Source organism: Diaphorina citri, unplaced genomic scaffold, assembly GCF_000475195.1.
Source record: "Diaphorina citri unplaced genomic scaffold, Diaci psyllid genome assembly version 1.1 scaffold635, whole genome shotgun sequence".
Lineage (NCBI taxonomy): Eukaryota > Metazoa > Arthropoda > Insecta > Hemiptera > Psyllidae > Diaphorina > Diaphorina citri.
In genome coordinates this window covers 23978-44497 of record NW_007378068.1, presented here as the reverse complement: position 1 = coordinate 44497, position 20520 = coordinate 23978, and the positions used below count along the sequence as shown (strand labels likewise).

The 20520-nt window shown below is 39.2% G+C and overlaps 1 protein-coding gene across 1 annotated transcript in view; it reads left to right on the top strand.

Annotated features, from left to right (window-relative positions):
- The window catches only part of LOC103510711 (transmembrane and TPR repeat-containing protein 1-like), a gene marked incomplete at its 3' end in the record, with an annotated part of 76049 nt that overhangs the window by 32844 nt on the left and 22685 nt on the right, over window positions 1-20520 (top strand). The window contains exons 3-4 of the mRNA XM_026824699.1: window positions 10549-10726; window positions 17501-17574. Coding sequence (XP_026680500.1) covers window positions 10549-10726; window positions 17501-17574 — 252 coding nt within the window. The remainder of the gene's footprint in view (window positions 1-10548; window positions 10727-17500; window positions 17575-20520) is intronic.

The following is a 20520-nucleotide window of genomic DNA, read 5'->3' as shown; positions in this document are numbered from 1 at the left end:
GAGTGAGAGAGAGAGAGAGAGAGAGAGAGAGAGAGAGAGAGAGAGAGAGAGAGAGAGAGAGAGAGAGGGAGAGAGAGACAAAGAGAAAGAGAGAGATTTTGCATGAAGCAGTATTTTAGTATTTTTGAACCAAATACAGGGTAGTGTATCCGTACCTACAACAATACCTAGGTATAGGTACGAGCTGAGCGTACCTCTGTGGCTGAGTGGTCAAAAGAACTGCTATTGAGTCTCCCTCATCTTCAAGCCTAAGCTCCGAAACTGTTTTTTCATTCCTTAAATTTCCCAACGAACTTCTTTCCCCTCCCTTTCCCTCCCCTCTTCTCCTGTCTCTCCCTTTTCCTTCCTATCACCTCCCCTCTCTTCCTTTCTCTCCTCCCTCCTCCATTGCCGCCATCTTAATCCTCGCCTTAAGCCTCCTCGGGAAAGTATTTCTTGACACATCTGGGGACTTACACACGGTTCCTATACCTACCTACCTATACTTTTACCTACCTACCTACATAGCAGTGATGGGCAAAAAAAAAAACAAAAAAAAAAAAAAAAAAAAAAAAAAATTGAAATCATATAAGTGAAAATATAAAAATGTTCAATCACTTCAACTTCAAACTGAAAAGTGATCCCACACCTTCCCTATACAATCAATTTTACCCCACCACTCCCTACTCACTCACTTTTACTCCCCCATTTCTCTCTCTCTCTCTCTCTCTCTCTCTCTCTCATTAAAAAAAGATAGGTACCTATTAGGTGCACGAGTTTCTGTAAAATTATCAAGAAAAAAAAAAAAATCAAATACCTATTGAAAAGCTGTTTTCTTCAAAACTTCAATTTTCAGAGTTTTAGACCCTCCTTGCATAAACACTTCAATGTAAATACCAACATAACCACCCAGTTAGACCATTCTTAACATAAATCCTCTCAATGTAAATACTTACATACTTCATAACTACCCAGTTTCCAGTATGTTGCGTTTCCACAAGTTTCCCATATAACTCACCTCAAGTTTGTAGATTTTGGGGGTTTTCTCAGGAAAAGTGCTGAAGTTCAAAGTTCACATTGCAAGCTTTGGACATTAAAGTTGCATTTTTCCTTTTCATTTCAAGCAGGTGGGCAGCTGGAAACCGGATATCTAGTGGTGTGTGTTGAGGTTTTCAAAAGGGGAAGCTACAAACCCCATTATAAAATAACCTTATTTACACTGTAATATAACCCCATGTACACTCTAAAAATTTTACCCATGTAGCCATGTACACTGTAAAAACATTTCATGTACAGTATCAGAGCTCACGGCAGTGTCCCAGGCCAAGTTCTAGTAAGCACGCCTGTGTATCTTTACACGAACCGATTCGGCAGGTTTTTCTCACCTTCATAGTTCGGGTTTCTCTTAAGATTAACTCTTTAAATGTCTGATTTGCTAGTGGGTACTCTCAGAATACAGGGTGAATAATGACTTTTTTGGTAAACAATCAGCAGGAGGAGCTGAGAAAAAACCATAGAGAGGAATGGTAAAATGTGTTTACCTAAGTTTCAGTTGGAATGCGCCACTGGTAATACCTACTATTCTAACATGTGTATAGGTACATACCTACTGGGTACTTTCCACAGCTATAAACTTGACCCCAGAGGCGAAAGTGGTGATGAAAAATTCAGCTTTGACCGTCCAAAGCATAACGGTACCCTTTTCGGTGTACAAAAGTGTAAGTCGACCTCCTTTTCTTGAATTTTGGAGTTAACCCTTCCATAACCACTGTTTTCAGATGGCCAGCGGTAAGACAGCGTACCAACCCATAGGTAAACATTTTGCCAACCACCAAAATATAAACTAAGGCCAACAATTACCCAAACTAAAACGTTGTTAGGGATACGTAATAATAATCGTAGCATGACTCATGTCCTGAGTTCCATGATAAATATTTTTATTAATAGAAAGAATTCCTCGTAAATATTTCTCCCTTCTCTTTGCTTCCTCCCTTTCTTCATTAATGGACATTCCTTGTCATTTTCAACTACACTCATGAGCAAAAAAAAAAGAAAAAAAATGGGAACAGATTGTGACTTTGGGTCTTATCATCTTTTTCAACAATAATTCCGAACTTATTATAGCTTTCTACTATCCTGTCTTCTTTCTCTCTTTGATTTCGTCAACAATCAGTTACACTAATACTCTTTTTCTTCTACGACTTCTAATACTATCAGCAACAACAACAACAACACCTACACTCAGTTTCCCTTGAAAATGTCTATGAAATAGACGAAACTCCGAGTCGGGATATAAAAAACCTACTCGTAAGTATCCATTTCTATATATAACTTAAGTAAAAAGTAGCATGACTCTGTCCAGGATTAAGAGTTCCACTCGACTTGGTATTAAGCTTGGGCTAAGGTCAGTGTTTCTCGATCTTATCACATTTCATACATGTCCACTCATTTTGTCCATGTTGTTTCTCTGTTGCAGCCTGACCAACTGCATGTTCGGCTTGGAGCCTGTGTGGTTGCACGCTTGCAACGTGTTGCTGCACGCTCTGTCATGCGTCCTATTTACCAGATTATCGGGGGGGGGGAAACATGTTTTTCTGGGAAAAGTACTTTTTTCTGTCCTCGACTTTTGAGCAGGCTTTTCGCTTCAAGTGGTGTCACTTGTGTATACCGTAGAGTTTTATTTTAATTATTTATTTAAAGTGATAAAAAGCTTTTCTTGGAATTGACTTTTTCCATGCTATTTACTTAAGTTGGAAGTGAGATTTTCTCTTCCGTCTTCTTCTTTGCAGTGAGGATTGTGGATTAGATCTTGTATTTCTTGATGCCTTGATCCACATTCACAGGACTGCTTGAATTGAAAACTGGCACACTTGGAACTTAAAATAGGTACTTTGTAGTTCTCTGAGAATTTTTAGAGTGAATTTTTGATAAGTTTTTTGTCTTTTGTGTGTGGGTGAACTCCACTTAGGACATTCCTCGAGGTTTTAGCTTGCCTCTCTAGTATAACTGTGTTTTTCCTATGTTTGCTACAAAGAAGTACCTTCTGTTCCTTCCATTCTTCTAGCCTATACCTGTAACACTACACTACTCATACATCATACATAAGTATGTACAACAGTATGTACTCTTTTTTAACGTACCATAGGAATGCCACTCTCATATTCTCCTTTTACGTATACAATCTTCTGTTTTAGCCTTTTTTCGTTTCCACTATTCGTCCCCCTTATCTTGTTCTATTCCATCTTTTCTTTTTTTCGCCAGCAACAAAATTTCCATCCTTTACATCGGCTCGGGGAATTCAAAGGCTCGCCACTTTTTCTGTCGACACAAAAAAATATTAATAATTTATGACAACTCTGCTCCGCTTTGCCCTCTCTTCCCCTAAAAGATCAAACAGGACAAATGCGTGTGTGTATTCTCACCTTAATTTTTTATTTATGTCCCTCGAGGTGTGACAGTTTGGAGAGGTAAGGCTCCTTTCACATCTAGACTGCAAGTTGTAGCACACTGCAAATTGTCGGATGGACTGCAGTAGTATTCACATCTAGACTGCAAATGGTAACACACTGCAAATTGTCGGACAGACTGCAGTATAGTACAAACTGTCCACACTGCACGAAGTTTTCTTCGTCACGAACTTTTCTTGCCCAAAGTTACAATTTTTCCGAAATTTTCTTTGTTGGCAATGTGAAAATGCGTGTGTGTATTCTCACCTTAATTTTTTATTTATGTCCCTCGAGGTGTGACGGTTTGGAGGGGTAAGGCTCCTTTCACATCTAGACTGCAAGTTGTAGCACACTGCAAATTGTCGGACAGCCTGCAGTAGTACAAACTGTCCACACTGCACGCAGTTTTCTTCGTCACGAATTTTTCTTGCCCAAAGTTACAATTTTTCCGAACTTTTCTTTGTTGGCAATGTGAACTCAATGATTAATTTGTATATGCCACAGGAAAAAAAAAAAAAAAAATTTTTGTGTGGAAATGTGAACCCAATGATTAATTTTTATATGCCAACAGAAAAAAAAAAAAAAAAAAAACTTGACGAAGAAAATTCGCGCAGTGTGAACGGGCTGTTAGGCCAGACACTTGACAGGTACGATTAAAAAGGTCCGTCTGTCAAGTATACCTGATGAGCACTTTCACTATCAGGTAGACCTGATCAGGTGTACCTGACGTCAGGTCTGATAGTGAGTGCAGTGAGTGGCTGGCCTTACATTTTTGTCGGGTTTCCCCTATGTTTATTGTTATTAGAGAGGGGTATGGAAAGGGCAGCAGGATTTTCATCTAAGTCCGAATATGTTAGGATTACGAGTATTTACGAGAGCTTTTTGTGAGGGCATCACGTTTATTTGAATTTATTTGTGTCGGAACCTTCCTCTTTTAGCGTCCTCTCTCTCTCTCTCTTTGTCTCACTCTCTCTCTCTCTCTTTGTCTCACTCTCTCTTTCCCTCTCTCCGAAAGTTCTCGGCCGTTGCCGGAATTCTGTTTGCCGTCCATCCTATTCATTCTGATGCGGTAAGCCATTTTTATATCCTTTTTTTCGGTACCAATCGAGGGTCCTGAGGGAAACCCTTTGAAGAGCTTGATGTCAATTCAACTCTTTAAATTCTAGTATTTAAAATCTAGACTTCTACTAGAATCTGCTCCTCAATAACCTCATGATTGCCATACACATACAGAAAGCCCCGAATTTGATCCCACGCTAATTCAAATTAAATTGATTCCAAGGGCAAGGCAAACCTGTACTCTAGACCCCTGATAAATGGAGTGTGCCTGAAGGCATTTGGTTGAGTCCCAATCCACTCGACCCCAAAAACATTTACTTTCCAGAGGTACCTTCTTTGTCACCAGAACATATTCTGCTGCTTTTACAGCTACAGAATTCGCCAAGACCAGACATTCTTCATTACATGTGACAATTGATATTATTATAAAATAACGCTAATAAAGATCTTTTTGGCTTGTTGAAAAAGTTCAATGAGCACCTATGTAGCTATTTTTCTTTCTACTAGGTTTTAAGTACGCTACTTAGTGATGTACCTACATATTTTCTCTCTCTCTTTTACCCAATATGTACCTATTTGTTTCAGCCGTCTTGTGATCGCAAATGTGACAAGCAATCTGATTGGTCACCTTCCATTTGTTACCTATTATTGTAAAACTCTTTTTAAAATAACAGACCTTTTTTTCATTAAAAAAAAACACCTTTTCAGAAAATTGAAAATAAAAATCTGAAAATTGACGACTCAAAAAGTGTAATCCATGTGTGTTGTAAAAGTGCGGTCCCATTCATGAGGGGATTCAACACCAGTTTGGACACTCCTGATTCTTAGTCTGTTTTGTCTTTATTCTGTTCAATTCTTCTGTCAAGATCTTTTCAAACTTTTCTTCATACAACTAGGTATTTTTAATTAAAAAAATAACAAGGAAAAAAGTGAGTTTTGCAGAAATATTTTTCCTCTCTCTCTCTCTTTCTCTCTCTCTGTCATATCTAGCCTCCCTCTCATTCTTCATTTTCTCGCTCTCCTTCCCTCTCTCTCTCTCTCACACACACACTCTTCGATCTTCCATTCCTCTTCTCTCTGTGTTCCTACTTCCCTCTCTCTTTCTCTCTCTCTCCCTCTGTACTTCCTTCTCTCTCTCACGACTTCTATTTATCTACGAGTATATCCCCCCCCCCTCTCTCTCTATCTGATATCTAGTTTTCAGTGACAGTTCGTAAGTTTAGTAAGTTTAGTTCTAAGACGAAGAAAGAAGATGATGTTCACAGTTTTTCAGATGTTGTCTCTTGTAGAATAATCATGAGAGAGAGAGAGAGAAAGAGAAAGAGATAGTTACGTAGATAGAAAGAGACAGAAAGAGAGCGAGAGGGTGAGAGTTAGGGAAAGAGAGAGAGAGAGAGGGAGACAAAGAGAAAGAGAAAGATTTTGCATGAAGCAGTATTTTAGTATTTTTGAACCAAATACAGGGTCGTGTATCCGTACCTACAACAATACCTAGGTAGGTACGAGCTGAGCGTACCTCTGTGGCTGAGTGGTCAAAAGCACTGACTCTCAACCCGGAGGTGCTGGGTTCGAATTCCGGCCAGGGCGGAAATTTTCTAACCAAACTTTTTTGCTCTTGGATAGGCATGGAGGTAACAAGCTGGGCCCGTCCCTCCGGGAGTTTTTTAGCCCGTAGTTTATTCGATCGTGATTAGAGAAAATCAGTACCTATGTACCTACCTAATTTGTTTAATATTCAGTTTATTATTATTCTTGATTTGATTTTTCGATTTTACTTTCATGTAATGATTTAAAATCAAGACTAGAGCCCGTTCTCCCTTTATTCCCAATATAAGGTTCAAGTCACTTTTTTTTTTTTTTTTTGTCCCCGGGGTTTTTTTGGGGTTTTTGGGGGGGGGAGGGTTTTTCTTTTGATTTTTTTTTTTTTTTTACATTTCTAATAAATTAGACCAAAATAGACACCCCCTCCCCTTCTCTCCCCCTGCTACCTATCGGTATGAATTTCAAAGGCTGAATGTAAAAGTTGAACAATTAAGTGAGAGGAGAGCGATCCTGAAAAAACCTTTCAAGGTGTGAAAACAGTGGCCAAGTACAAATCTCAAAAAAAAAAAAAATATTTTTAAACAGTGAGTGATAAAAGAACTTTCTTCACTCTTTTAGTAGACCATTTAGGCCGAGTGGTACCTTTTTCGCGGTGTTGGAATCATTGGGTTTTTAAAACCACCTTTGTACTCCCATAGTCAATTAATATCCCTTTTTACATCCCTATTAATGTCCCTGGGTTCCTCTTTACAAATATCAGACTATGAAACTTGGCCTGACGCACTACCGAACTCCTAGATACAAGACAAAGCCATCATCTTGATGAGGGCACAAAGGATCTTTTGTCCTGAAGTGAAAACATATAAGTGAAAATATGAAAGTGTTCAATCACTTCAACTTCAAACTGAAAAGTGATCCCACACCTTCCCTATACAATCAATTTTACCCCACCACTCCCTACTCACTCACTTTTACTCCCCCATTTCTCTTTCTCTCTCTCTCTCTCTCTCTCTCTCTCTCTCTCTCTCTCTCTCATTAAAAAAAGATAGGTATTAGGCGCACGAGTTTCTGTAAAATTATCAAGAAAAAAAAATAATCAAATACCAAATACCTACCTATTGTAAAGCTGTTTTCCTCAAAACTTAAATTTTCAGAGTTTTAGACCCTCCTTGCATAAACACTTCAATGTAAATACCAACATAACCGCCTAGTTAGACCATTCTTACATAAATTCTCTCAATGTAAATAATTACATAGGTAGGTACTTCATAACTACCCAGTTTCCAGTATGTTGCATTTCCACAAGTTTCCCATATAACTCACCTCAAGTTTGTAGATTCTGGGGGTTTTCTCAGGAAAAGTGCTGAAGTTCAAAGTTCACATTGAAAGCTTTGGACATTAAAGTTGCATTTTTCCTTTTCATTTCAAGCAGGTGGGCAGCTGAGAACCGGATATCTAGTGGTATGTGTTGAGGTTTTCAAAAGGGGAAGCTACAAACCCCATTATAAAATAACCTTATTTACACTGTAATATAACCCCATGTACACTGTAAAATGTACAGTATCAGAGCTCACGGCAGTGTCCCAGGCCAAGTTCCAGTAAGGACGCCTGTGTATCTTTACACGAACCGATTCGGCAGGTTTTTCACACCTTCATAGTTCGGGTTTCTCTTAAGATTAACTCTTTAAATGTCTGATTTGCTAGTGGGTAGGTGGGTACTCTTAGAATACAGGGTGAAACGGTGAATAATGACTTTTTTGGTAAACAATCAGCAGGAGGAGCTGAGAAAAAAAAACCATAGAGAGGAATGGTAAAATTTGTTTACCTAGGTTTCAGTTAGAATGCGCCACTGGTAATACCTACTATCCTAACATAATTATGTAGGTACAGGTACATACCTACTGGGTACTTTACAAAGCTATAAACTTGACCCCAGAGGCGAAGGTGGTGATGAAAAATTCAGCTTTGACCGTCCAAAGCATAACGGTACCCTTTTCGGTGTACAAAAGTGTAAGTCGAGCTCCTTTTCTTGAATTTTGGAGTTAACCCTTCCATAACCACTGTTTTCAGTTGGCCAGTGGTCAGACAGCCTGCCAACCCATAGGTAAACATTTTGCCAACCACCAAAATATAAACTAAGGCCAATAATTACCCAACCTAAAACGTTGTTAGGGATACGTATTAATAACCGTAGCATGACTCTGTCCAGGATTATCTAGGAACTTCTAGGAAGACGACTATCACGTTAGCCTGGGTTCACGCGTTCATGAAATCGCCCCAATCAGCCCTGGGGTGATTGCTTTAATTGGGTTGACATTTGGTTTCGCTACAAAAGAGTGACAAATTTCAAGATCAGAGCTCATTTGTGTGAGAAAATGTGAAAAAAAATCCCCCAAAAACCAGTTTTTTTTTTTATTTTTTTGGCTTTATGGTTTTTATTTGCTCTATTCCTTTAGCAAGGGAAGTTTCAGGCTGGTATCCTCCCTGTTTAATGTCCCCCAGCCAGACTAAAATGATCTACTCCCTTCCAGATATCTGGCTGGGGGATTTTGGATTTACAGTATGTATCTAGGTAAAAATTGCGTATAACATATTATACCCTGGTTTTCCGGCCCTGGTTATCATTCCTGGTAAAAAGACCTTTAATTTGATATATAGGTCGACCAGGTTTGGATAAGTCCTTCTATGGGAACAGACAGAGTGACAGACAGGCGACACCGAAGCGAATACAATAGTCCGTCCCTTATACCTTTTTATTACTGTTGTAATAATAAAGGGGAAGGACGGACTAAAAAGTGTACCTACCTTCGGAAGTATTGTAAAGCGGTGCCGAGACACAATCTCCAACTTTTACAAAAATTTAGGTAGGTATTATATATAGTTATACTTGTAGGTAATTTGTAAAACTATGTGAGTAATACCTACCTATATCCGTCCAGCGGAATTCAAAGGGTTAACGTATTAATCCTTCAGCTATAAAGTTAATTACACTATTCTATGTAGTCGTTAATCCTTAATCCCACCTCCTCTCTCTCTCTCTCTCTCTCTCTCTCTCCTATCTCTCACCTTCCTCTTTCTCTCTCATTTGTATCTCTCTTTCTCTCACCACGTCCCCTTCATTTCTTTCTCCTCCTTTTCTTTTTGTCCTACAATTGCACTTTTATCTCTCTCCCTTCTACTTTATCCTATTTTTCACCCTTCCTCTCTCCCTCTCACCTTCTGTCTCTATGTTCCCTCTCTCTCCCTTCTTGTTCCTAATTTCCTCCCCTCTCCCACTCTCGGCTTAATGATAAATGGGTGAGATTAGTCCAGTCAATGGAGCTTATAGAACGGATTATAGTCTAGTCAAAAGAACGGATTATTATAGTCTAGTCTAGTCAATGGAACAAAGATTAGTCCAGTCAGTAATACGAATTATAGCGGAACTAACGGTACAGTAGACTTTTTTCTATTTTTAGGAAACGAAGCTATTAGTAGTGGTCGTAGAGTAGTACCTACTTACTTACTTACTTAAGTACTCCAGTTCACTACTACTCTACTTACTTACTTAAGTAGTAGTACTCCAGTAGTACTCCAGTTCACTACTACTCTACTTACTACTCTACTCCAGTTCACTACTACTCTACTTACTTACTTAAGTAAGTAAGTAGAGTACTTAAGTAAGTAAGTAGAGTACTTACTTAAGTAAGTAAGTAGAGTAGTAGTGAACTGGAGTAGTAGTCCCCTGTGGGACCACCAGGCCTTGTAGGTCCCATAAATGAATGAGTGGTTTTCCTTTAGGTGATGCTCTATCAGACCTAGGTCTCAAGCTCAAGACCGTCTGAAAGACCGCGGTCTGAAGCTATTCCCGCCACACATGCACGTTCCACACAGACTGACGGTCTGTCAGACAGTCTGAGAGTGAGTGCCTGGCATTATGGGAGGCAGTAAGTAGGTAATACATAGGTACATAATTATTGTGTTTTTTGTTTCAGGTTACAAGTATTGTTGGGAGGGCCGATGTACTGGCTTGTGCCCTATTCTTGTTGTCCTTCCTCTTTTATCATGAGTAAGTACCTAGGTATCTATTTTTACTTTCCTTATCCTATAGCCCAGAGATTTTTGCCAACCACCAAAATATAAACTAAGGCCAACAATTACCCAAACTAAAACGTTGTTAGGGATACGTAATAATAATCAAAAAAAAAAAAAAAAACAAAAAAAAACAACAAAATTTCTTTCTGGTTTAATAATTTGTTCTTTTTTCTTCCAAGTACCGGTATGATTTATTTTTTTATTGTGCAATAAATTAACTTCCTTTATGAAATTGTTAATACATATATTTTTTATTGCTTTTCCTCCTCTTACTTCCCCTACTTCCCCTTTCCCCACCTCTTTCTTTTTGATTTTCTTCTATTTTATTACTTTCTCTTTGTTTCAAAAGTAGTTCTCTTGCCATGATATTGCACACTCCAGTGTTTCTCGATCTTATCACATTTCATACATGTCCACTCATTTTGTCCATGTTGTTTCTCTGTTGCAGCCTGACCAACTGCATGTTTGGCTTGGAGCCTGTGTGGTTGCACGCTTGCAACGTGTTGCTGCACGCTCTGTCATGTGTACTATTCACCAGATTATCATTTGCAGTTGCCGGACTTAGCCGAAAGTTCTCGGCCGTTGCCGGAATTCTGTTTGCCGTCCATCCTATTCATTCTGATGCGGTAAGCCATTTTTATATCCTTTTTTTCCGTATACCAATCGAGGGTCCTGAGGGCAACCCTTTGAAGAGCTTGATGTCAATTCAACTCTTTAAATTCTAGTATTTAAAATCTAGACTTCTACTAGAATCTGCTCCTCAATAACCTCATGATTGTACAGATAACATACAGAAAGCCCCGAATTTGATCCACGCTAATTCAAATTAAATTGATTCCAAGGGCAAGGCAAACCTGTACTCTAGACTCCTGATAAATGGCGTGTGCCTGAAGGCATGTGGTCGAGTCTTAATCCACTCGACCCCAAAAACATTTACTTTCCAAAGAGGTACCTTCTTTGTCACCAGAACATATTCTGCTGCTTTAACAGCTACAGAATTCGCCAAGACCAGATGTTCTTCATTACATGTGACAATTGTGATTGTGACATTTACTTTAGGACAAATTGGTTGCATCTACTAGTGTTCCCTTCTCAGTCATCTGATGAGAGACATACCATTTTCAAGTAGGGTATCCTGTTTTCCACTCATCCTTTTCCATCTCATATGGGTGACAGTTTTCGAAAGAAAGTATGAGGAAGAGGAACGAAGGGATGAGAAAGAGAAACGAAAGGATGATCTTCGTTTTAGTCTCAATATTTTTTTTAATTTTTATAGTTTTTTCTGAGATAATAAAAAAAAATCATGAGAATCACCAATTGTGACATTTACTTTAGAACAGATTGGTTGCATCTACTAATGTTCCCATCTCAGTCATCTGATGAGAGACATCCCATTTTCAAGTAGGGTATCCTGTTTTCCACTCATCCTTTTCCCTCTCATATGGGTGACAGTTTTCCTTCGAAAGAAAGTATGAGGAAGAGGAACGAAGGGATGAGAAAGAGAAACGAAAGGATGAGGACAAGAGGATGGGGGAAGTGTGGAGGTGAAAGACTGGAAGTGGAAAGTGGAGATGGAAGAATGATGAAGTGACACTTTGTCGATCTTCTTTTCTTTCAAAGTTAATATAATGAGATTCCATCATCATTTCTCTTCGTTGTCGTGTCCTCTTTTTTTCTCCTCCTCCTTCTTCTTTTTTCTTCCTTCTTCTTCATCCTCTTTTTTTCCTTCTTTAACAGCGCCAGGGTCAGAAATAAGTCAGGCCCCCAAGGGGGTTTCTTTTCTTTCAAAGTTAATATAATGAGATTCCATCATCATTTCTCTTCGTTGTCGTGTCCTCTTTTTTTCTCCTCCTCCTTCTTCTTCATCCTCTTTTTTTTCCTTCTTTAACAGCGCCAGGGTCAGAAATAAGTCAGGCCCCCAAGGGGGGTTTCTAGGAACCTCACACCCTCTTTAACACTTTGTCTCACTCTCTCTTTCCCTCTCTCTCTCTCTCTCTCTCTCTCTCTCTCTCTCTTTGTCTCACTCTCTCTTTCCCTCTCTCTCTCACACACACCCTCTCTCGTTCTCTCGCTCTCTCTCTCACACCCTCTCTCTCTCTTTGTCTCACTCTCTCTTTCCCTCTCTCTCTCACACTCCCTCTCTCGCTCTCTCTTATCACGTTAGCCTGGGTTCACGCGTTCATGAAATCGCCCCAATCAGCCCTGGGGTGATTGCTTCAAATTGGGGTGACATTTGGTTTCGCTACAAAAGAATTACAAGTGGATGCCCTTCGCACTCAACCTTTGTTCTATTCCTTTAGCAAGGGAAGTTTCAGGCTGGTATCCTCCCTGTTTAATGTCCCCCAGCCAGACTAAAATGATCTACTCCCTGCCAGATATCTGGCTGGGAGATTTTGGATTTACAATATGTATCTAGGTAAAAATTGCGTATAACATATTATACCCTGGTTTTCCGGCCCTGATTATCATTCATTCCACTTTTCTCTTCCACTCTCCAATACATCCGGTGTACGGGGCATATATTGTGTCCTCTCCATATCTCACATCCATCTCTTCACATGTCCACCTCCATTCACTACAGTCCATCCATCATCATTTGAGTCGAAAAATATCTCCAAGTCCCTCATCCTCCCTCTGAAGATAATCAAGATAAAAGCGACGAATTTTTTCTACTAGTAACTAAGATGGATAAGGACACATTGTGTATGTGATATTGTGCTATTTTTATTAGCACTTTATGAAACACCATCCAACAACAAACCAAATAATAACTTTCCACAAAGTAGGTAGAACATAGGAAATAAAATAAATAAAACCTCCCTCTGAAGATAATCAAGATAAAAGCGACGAATTTTTTCTACTAGTAACTAAGATGGATAAGGACACATTGTGTATGTGATACTGTGCTACGAGTATTTTTATTAGCACTTTATGAAACACCATCCAACAACAAACCTACAGCAATAATTCTGGAAGACCAACAACAATTAAATTGCCAAATTTAATAACTTTCCACAAAGTAGGTAGAACATAGGAAATAAAATAAATCCTCCCTCTGAAGATAATCAAGATAAAAGCGACGAATTTTTTCTACTAGTAACTAAGATGGATAAGGACACATTGTGTATGTGATACTTATTTTTATTAGCACTTTATGAAACACCATCCAACAAGCCAACAACAACAATAATTCTGGAAGACCAACAACAATTAAATTGCCAAATTTAATAACTTTCCACAAAGTAGGTAGAACATAGAAAATAAAATAAATAAATACTCGTAATTATGTAAAACACAGAAGAACGGTTAACAACTGTAAAATCTGGGGAAGTGGTACCAGCTCAAAACGGAAGAACTTTTTCACTATGTTGATTTTCAAACTTCGATAGAAGAAGAGCAAAGAGAAAGAATAATATATTGAAAAGAAGTCCAAAAGAAGATAATCCAAGTCAAATAAAAAGGTGATTTGACTCGGACAAAGAGAAACCCTAAAGAGAATACTGAAAAAAGAAAGAAGGAAAGAGAGGAAGAAGAAGAAGATCTGGTCAATTTGTTCCTTTTTTGTTAGCTTTCTTTTTCTTATGTGCAATTTTTTACAGTTTACACTGATGATGCCAGCAATGGCGAAACATGTCTATTTGAATAAACAATAAAAAAAACCCTCCCCCAACTGTGAAGAGTAAAAGCTATTGTGTTCTTCTTTTTAGAAGAAGAAGAAGAAGAAAGCCTGCAGATTGTAAACAATACAGACCATAATGGGTTCTGAAAGTACCCAAACCCTAACCAAGAGAAAAATGATATTTTTCGAGAGCAAAATAAATAGTAATAACGAAATAGGTACGAAAAAAAAAAACTGGGAGAAAAAAGTTGAAAAGTATGAAATTAAAAAGAGAGCAAAAGGTAATACCTATTTGTTATATTAGAAAATAAAGGCGGAGGGAGGGAAAAAGACAATGAGAGGAGGAGGGAGAGAGAGAGAGAGCAGTGGTGAGGGCAAGAGATGGAGAAAGAGAGATGAGGAGGAGAAGAGGGAGGGAAAAAGACAATGAGAGGAGGAGGGAGAGAGAGAGAGAGAGAGAGAGAGAGCAAGAGATGGAGAAAGAGAGATGAGGAGGAGAAGAGAGAAAGAAAGAGGCTAGGGTGTGAGAGAGGGAGAGAGAGGCGAGAGGGGCAAACTTCTATAGGTACTTAACGAAAAGGAAAATTGCATACTTTTTAATGAGTTGATTTTTTATATTTTTTAAATCTTTTTTTCATCTCTCTCTCTCTCTCCCTCCCTCTCTCTCTCTCCTTTGTTTCACCTGCGGCGCGTCTGAAGCGTTTTGCTTTATGATTTAAATACTATGGGCGAATTGTAAAAGGTGCTTTGTACGAGTATTGTTCAAAACAGATGTTTTTGTACTTTCCTTGTTTTATCCAGAAAATCCTTGGAAAGAAAATAATCTCTCTGGCTCCCTATCTCTCTTTCTCTCTTTCTCTCTTTCTCTCTCTCTCTCTCTCTCTTCAGTTCTAAGAAGAGGAGGAGGAGGAGGAGAAGGAGAAGAAGAATAATGATCCTGGTATTATTCAATTTATTCATCAATTTTATTAATATTATTAGTACCTAATATCCTCAGAATACTTTACAATGAACATCAAATAATACTCCATGGGCAGGCTCTTCTTGGATAGCTCTCCTCAATTATAGAGAGAGAGAGAAAGAGGCTAGGGAGAGAGAGAAAGAAAGAGGCTAGGGTGTGAGAGAGAGAGAAAGAGGCTAGGGAGAGAGAGAGAGAGAAAGAGGCTAGGGAGAGAGAGAAAGAAAGAGGCTAGGGTGTGAGAGAGAGAGAAAGAGGCTAGGGAGAGAGAGAGAAAGAAAGAGGCTAGGGAGAGAGAGAAAGAAAGAGGCTAGGGTGTGAGAGAGAGAGAAAGAGGCTAGGGAGAGAGAGAGAAAGAAAGAGGCTAGGGAGAGAGAGAGAAAGAAAGAGGCTAGGAAGTGCAACCAGAAAAGTCTGATATGGCGTACACTCTGGAAGTCCTGGGTTCGATTCTCAGCGATCGAAATATATATCTCTTAGGCTAGTCACTCACTATTAGGTAGACCTGATCAGGTGTACCTACCTATATCGTCAGGTCTGCCTGACAGTGATTGGCTGGCCTTACGAGTAGTAAGCTTGTGGATAACAAAAATCAATGTTTGCACTAAGCCATCTACCTCCTTGAAATAGTTGCTTACGTAGGTACCTATCTACTCAGACTATTCGACTTTTAGGTATTATTAGTTTATTTTCTCCTCCTTTTCTTTTTGTCCTACAATTGCTCTTTTATCTCTCTCCCTTCTTCTTTATCCTATTTTTCACCCTTCCTCTCTCCCTCTCACCTTCTGTCTATATGTTCCTTCTCTCTCCCTTCTTGTTCCTAATTTCCTCTCTACAACAATACCTAGGTATAGGTACGAGCTGAGCATACCTCTGTGGCCAAGTTGTCAAAAGAACTGACTCTCAACCTGGAGGTGCTGGGTTCGAATTCCAGCCAGGGCGGAAATTTTCTAACCAAACTTTTTCGCTCTTGGATAGGCATGGAGGTAAAAAGTGTACCTTTGGAAGTATTATTGTAAAGCGGTGCTGAGGCACAATCTCCAACTTTTACAAAAATTTAGGTAGGTATAGTTATACTTGTAGGTAATTTGTAAAACTATGTGAGTAATACTAATACCTACCTATATCCGTCCAGCAGACATTCAAAGGGTTAACGTATTAATCCTTCAGCTATAAAGTTAATTACACTATTCTATGTAGTAGTTAATCCTTAATCCTACCTCCTATATCTCTCTCTCTCTCTCTCTCATAATACCTACCTATATCCGTCCAGCAGACATTCAAAGGGTTAACGTATTAATCCTTCAGCTATAAAGTTAATTACACTATTCTATGTATAGTAGTTAATCCTTAATCCTACCTCCTATCTCTCTCTCACCTTCCTCTTTCTCTCTCATTTGTATCTCTCTTTCTCTCTCCACGTCCCCTTCATTTCTTTCTCCTCCTCTTTATTATAGTCTAGAGAAAATTAGGCTAAACAAATAATAAGTCAGTGAACCATGCACCAGATTGCAGGGTCGATTCCTGTCCAGGGCGAATTTTATCCTCAACGGATAAAAAAAAAGTCAACTAAAAGAGATTTAACCCTCAGTTGAACAATACCTACTTCAATCTCATATTCTAATGTTAACTTCTGATCAAACTCGAAGACAATGCCCAAACAGTCTCCTAGCATTCTGGGAGCATTCTCAAACACCGTCACTTGTGATTATAGGCCCGAGGAGTAAGACCTTTTCTCGTGCCTGGGACACATTGGAACGTAACTTCATTGCAGAAACATTTTCCCAACTTTACGGCAAAGTTCATTTACATTATATGATGACGAAACTTTTGTCTCTTTCGGAAAAAACAAACGCGATTTTTTCTTTCTTTTTTAAATCAGAAATCAAAATGCTGTAAAATTACTTCTCAAGAGGTAGGTCGGTAGGTTAGGTCACAGTAGGTTTCGAAATTTGTAATTTTGTACACCTACTTATCGACTCTGTAGGTAATGTTAATAATTATGTAGGTTTCAGTTTTTTTTTGCATTCTTGTTCAAGATTTCCAGCCCGAAATTTCCCTTGCCGAAGAAATGGCAAAGGTTGAGCGCAAAGGGCAAAAACAAATGTGTCCCCAAAGCATTCACCCTAGCTAAGACTGATTGCCTCTCCTCTCCCACTCTCGGCTTAATGATAAATGGGTGAGATTAGTCCAGTCAATGGAGCTTATAGAACGGATTATAGTCTAGTCAATGGAACAAAGATTAGTCCAGTAAATAATACGGATTATAGCGGAACTAACGCGACAGTAGACTTTTTTTTTTGGAAACGAAGCTATTAGTAGTGGTAGTAGAGTAGTAGTGAACTAGTCCCCTGTGGGACCACCGGGCCTTGTAGGTCCCATAAATGAATGAGTGGTTTTCCTTTAGGTGATGCTCTATCAGACCTAGGTCTCAAGCTCAAGACCATCTGAAAGATCGCGGTCTGAAGCTATTCCCGCCACACATGCACGTTCCAACACAGACCGTGGTCTGTCAGACGATATGAGCGTGAGTATGTCAGACGATCTGAGAGTGAGTACCTGGCATTATGGGAGGCAGTAAGTAGGTAATACATAGGTACCGGGCCTTGTAATCAGCATTATTGAATGAGTGGTTTTCCTTTAGGTGATGCTCTATCAGACCTAGGTCTGAAGCTCAAGACGGTCTGAAGCTATTCCCGCCACACATGCACGTTCCGACACAGACCGTGGTCTGTCAGACGATCTGAGAGTGAGTACCTGGCATTATTGGAGGCAGTAAGTAGGTAATACATAGGTACATAATTATTGTGTTTTTTGTTTCAGGTTACAAGTATTGTTGGGAGAGCTGATGTACTGGCGTGTGCCCTTTTCTTGTTGTCCTTCCTCTTCTATCATGAGTAAGTACCTAGGTATCTATTTTTACTTTCCTTATCCTATAGCCCAGAGATTTTCCCCTTTTCTTGTTGTCCTTCCTCTTCTATCATGAGTAAGTACCTAGGTATCTATTTTTACTTTCCTTATCCTATAGCCCAGAGATTTTTTCCATGAGTATGCAGACCACATATGCTACATTGGCAGGTTCTTCGCGGGCCACAACAACAGGTTAGGAAGCTCGTATCGCGCGGCCCACTAGTTGTAAATCGCTGCCACATATGCTACATTGGCAGGTTCTTCGCGGGCCACAACAACAGGTTAGGAAGCTCGTATCCCGCGGCCCACTAGTTGTAAATCGCTGCTATAGCCCAATTTTCCGTCTTTCAGATAACCATTTTAAATACAAAGCGTTGCCACATATGCTACATTGGCAGGTTCTTCGCGGGCCACAACAACAGGTTAGGAAGCTCGTATCCCGCGGCCCACTAGTTGTAAATCGCTACTATAGCCCAATTTTCCGTCTTTCAGATAACCATTTTAAATACAAAGCGTTCCATGGCAGCGAACGTGGTATCATGCCAAAAGAGGGGAAATTGGGAAAGGCAAAGTAGTTTCAATTGATTCGCCTTGTATATATCTTAACCACACTACTAGTCCCCCTTTATATTTCTTAACCACCCTACCTGAGTCCCCCTGTATGTTTCTTAACCACACTATCGACGACTTAGCACCACCAAAGCGTTCCATGGCAGCGAACGTGGTATCATGCCAAAAGAGGGGAAATTGGGAAAGGAAAAGTAGTTTCAATTGATTCGCCTTGTATATATCTTTACCACACTACTTGTGTCCCCCGCCTTTATATTTCTTAACCACACTATCGACGACTTAGCACCAAGAAGAAAACGTTCAGATTTCCAATTCCAATTTTCACGGCAAGCAAAACACCTGATGATAAATAAAAACTCGTAATTATGTAAAACACACAAGAACGGTTAACTGTAAAATCTGGGGAAGTGGTACCAGCTCAAAACGGAAGAACTTTTTCTTTATGTTGATTTTCAAACTTCGATAGAAGAGGAACAAAGAGAGAGAATAATATATATTGAAAAGAAGTCCAAAAGAAGATAATCCAAGTAAAAAGGTGATTTGACTCGGACAAAGAGAAACCCTAAAGAGAAAACTGAAAAAAAAGAAAGAAGGAAAGAGAGGAAGAAGAAGAAAGCCTACAGACTGTAAACAATACAGACCATAATGGATTCTAGAAGTACCCAAACCCTAACCAAGAGAAAAATGATATTTTTAGAGAGCAAAATAAATAATAATAACGAAATAGGTACGGAAAAAAACTAACACCTGATGTTCTCCTATTTGTACTCTGTATACAGGATGGTCGAGGTTTATTTTACATACAGGGTAGTCCATACACAGGTTATAATCTATGTTTGATGTTATGAAAATGAAGTGTTTCGTCTGACAGTATTAATTTGTAACCAAGATTTTTAGTGTCAGGATTTTTACCCACCATTTGGCAACGATCTCTCCTCCATTCCTCCTCTGAGTAGGGTCGAAAAAAGCCAGGAAAAAAACTTATACCCAGGAACCCAGGTGCAAGTTCAAAGCCTTCTGGTGCAGTGTGTGTGGGTGTGTGTTGTATGTGGTGTAGAGAGTGGTCAGAGGGCAGAATTGAAGTGAAAGCAGAAGCCTTTATTCCTCCTGTTGAAGGGGGCAGTTGCTCAAGGGAGAAAAATTAATTACCAAAAGAAAAGAAAAAAATCTCATTCTGATTCTGAGGCTAAATTGAAAATTTGTTCAAAAGGTGAAGAGTATTTGTGACGTCAATAATTATTAGGTTTGTAAACCTTTTTTCAAAGATCGATTTAAAAGAGACCTTAATAGGTATACATACATAATTAGGTACCTACCTTTGTTTGTTGTTTTTTATTTTCTTTTTCTTCTTTAGTTTTATTAAAAGGTCAGACAACCATAAGAAAAGAACAGTCGCTACTAGGCCCACATAGTAGGTACCTAATCCTTAATCCTACACTACTTTCCCTGTGGTGATAGCGGATGTACCTAGATGTCAGATTTTCCTCTTTTTTACGGTTTTCCCATTTCTCTCCCACATCCTCTCCCCTCTTCCGCTTTTCCATCTCTTATACACCCCCTCCTACTCCCCCTATTCCTCCTATTGTCTCTCCTCCTTCTCCTTCTCTTCCTCCTTCCCCTTCTCCTCCTTCTACGCCCCCTCCTTCTCCTATTTTTTCTTCTATTTTCTCTCCTCCTTCTACTTCTCCTCTTCTTTCTCCTCCTCTTCCTCCTTCCCCTTCTCCTCCTTCTACGTCCCCTCCTTCTCCTTTTCCCTCTTCTTTTCCTTCTTTTCCTTCTCATCCTTCTCCTCCTCTTCTTCCTTCTCTTTTACCGTCTGATCTTCCTCCTTATACTTCACTATCTCTACCTCCTCCTTCTCCTTCAATTCCTCCTCTTCCTCCTTCTAATCCTCCTTCTCTGCTCTTCTTATTCCTCCTTCTGTCCATCTCTCCCAAATCATATATTATATCATAACTTCCACCATGTTATTCATCAATATTGCTTGGAGCTTTTTATCTCTCTCCCTCCCTCCCTTTCCTCTTTCTTCTCTCCCCTTTTCTCTTTCTCTCTATTCTGTAATATTTGTTCTATTCTCTCTCTCTCTTTCATATTTGTCTGGGATTCCCATGGTATTTCTTTATTTCATTTTTTTACACTCTCTTTTTTCTTCTTCTTCTTCTTCTTCTTTTCGTCTTCTGATCTATTTCCTTTTTTCCCCTCCTACTTTTTTAGTATTTCTCTTCTACAACTTTTTGGATCTCTTTTCTTTCCTATGCAACGTAAAACTTTTATTTCGATACTAGAGAGAGAGAGAGAGAGAGAGAGAGAGAGAGAGAGAGAGAGAGAGGAGAATTGACGAGAGAAAAGAGAGATTTTCTGAA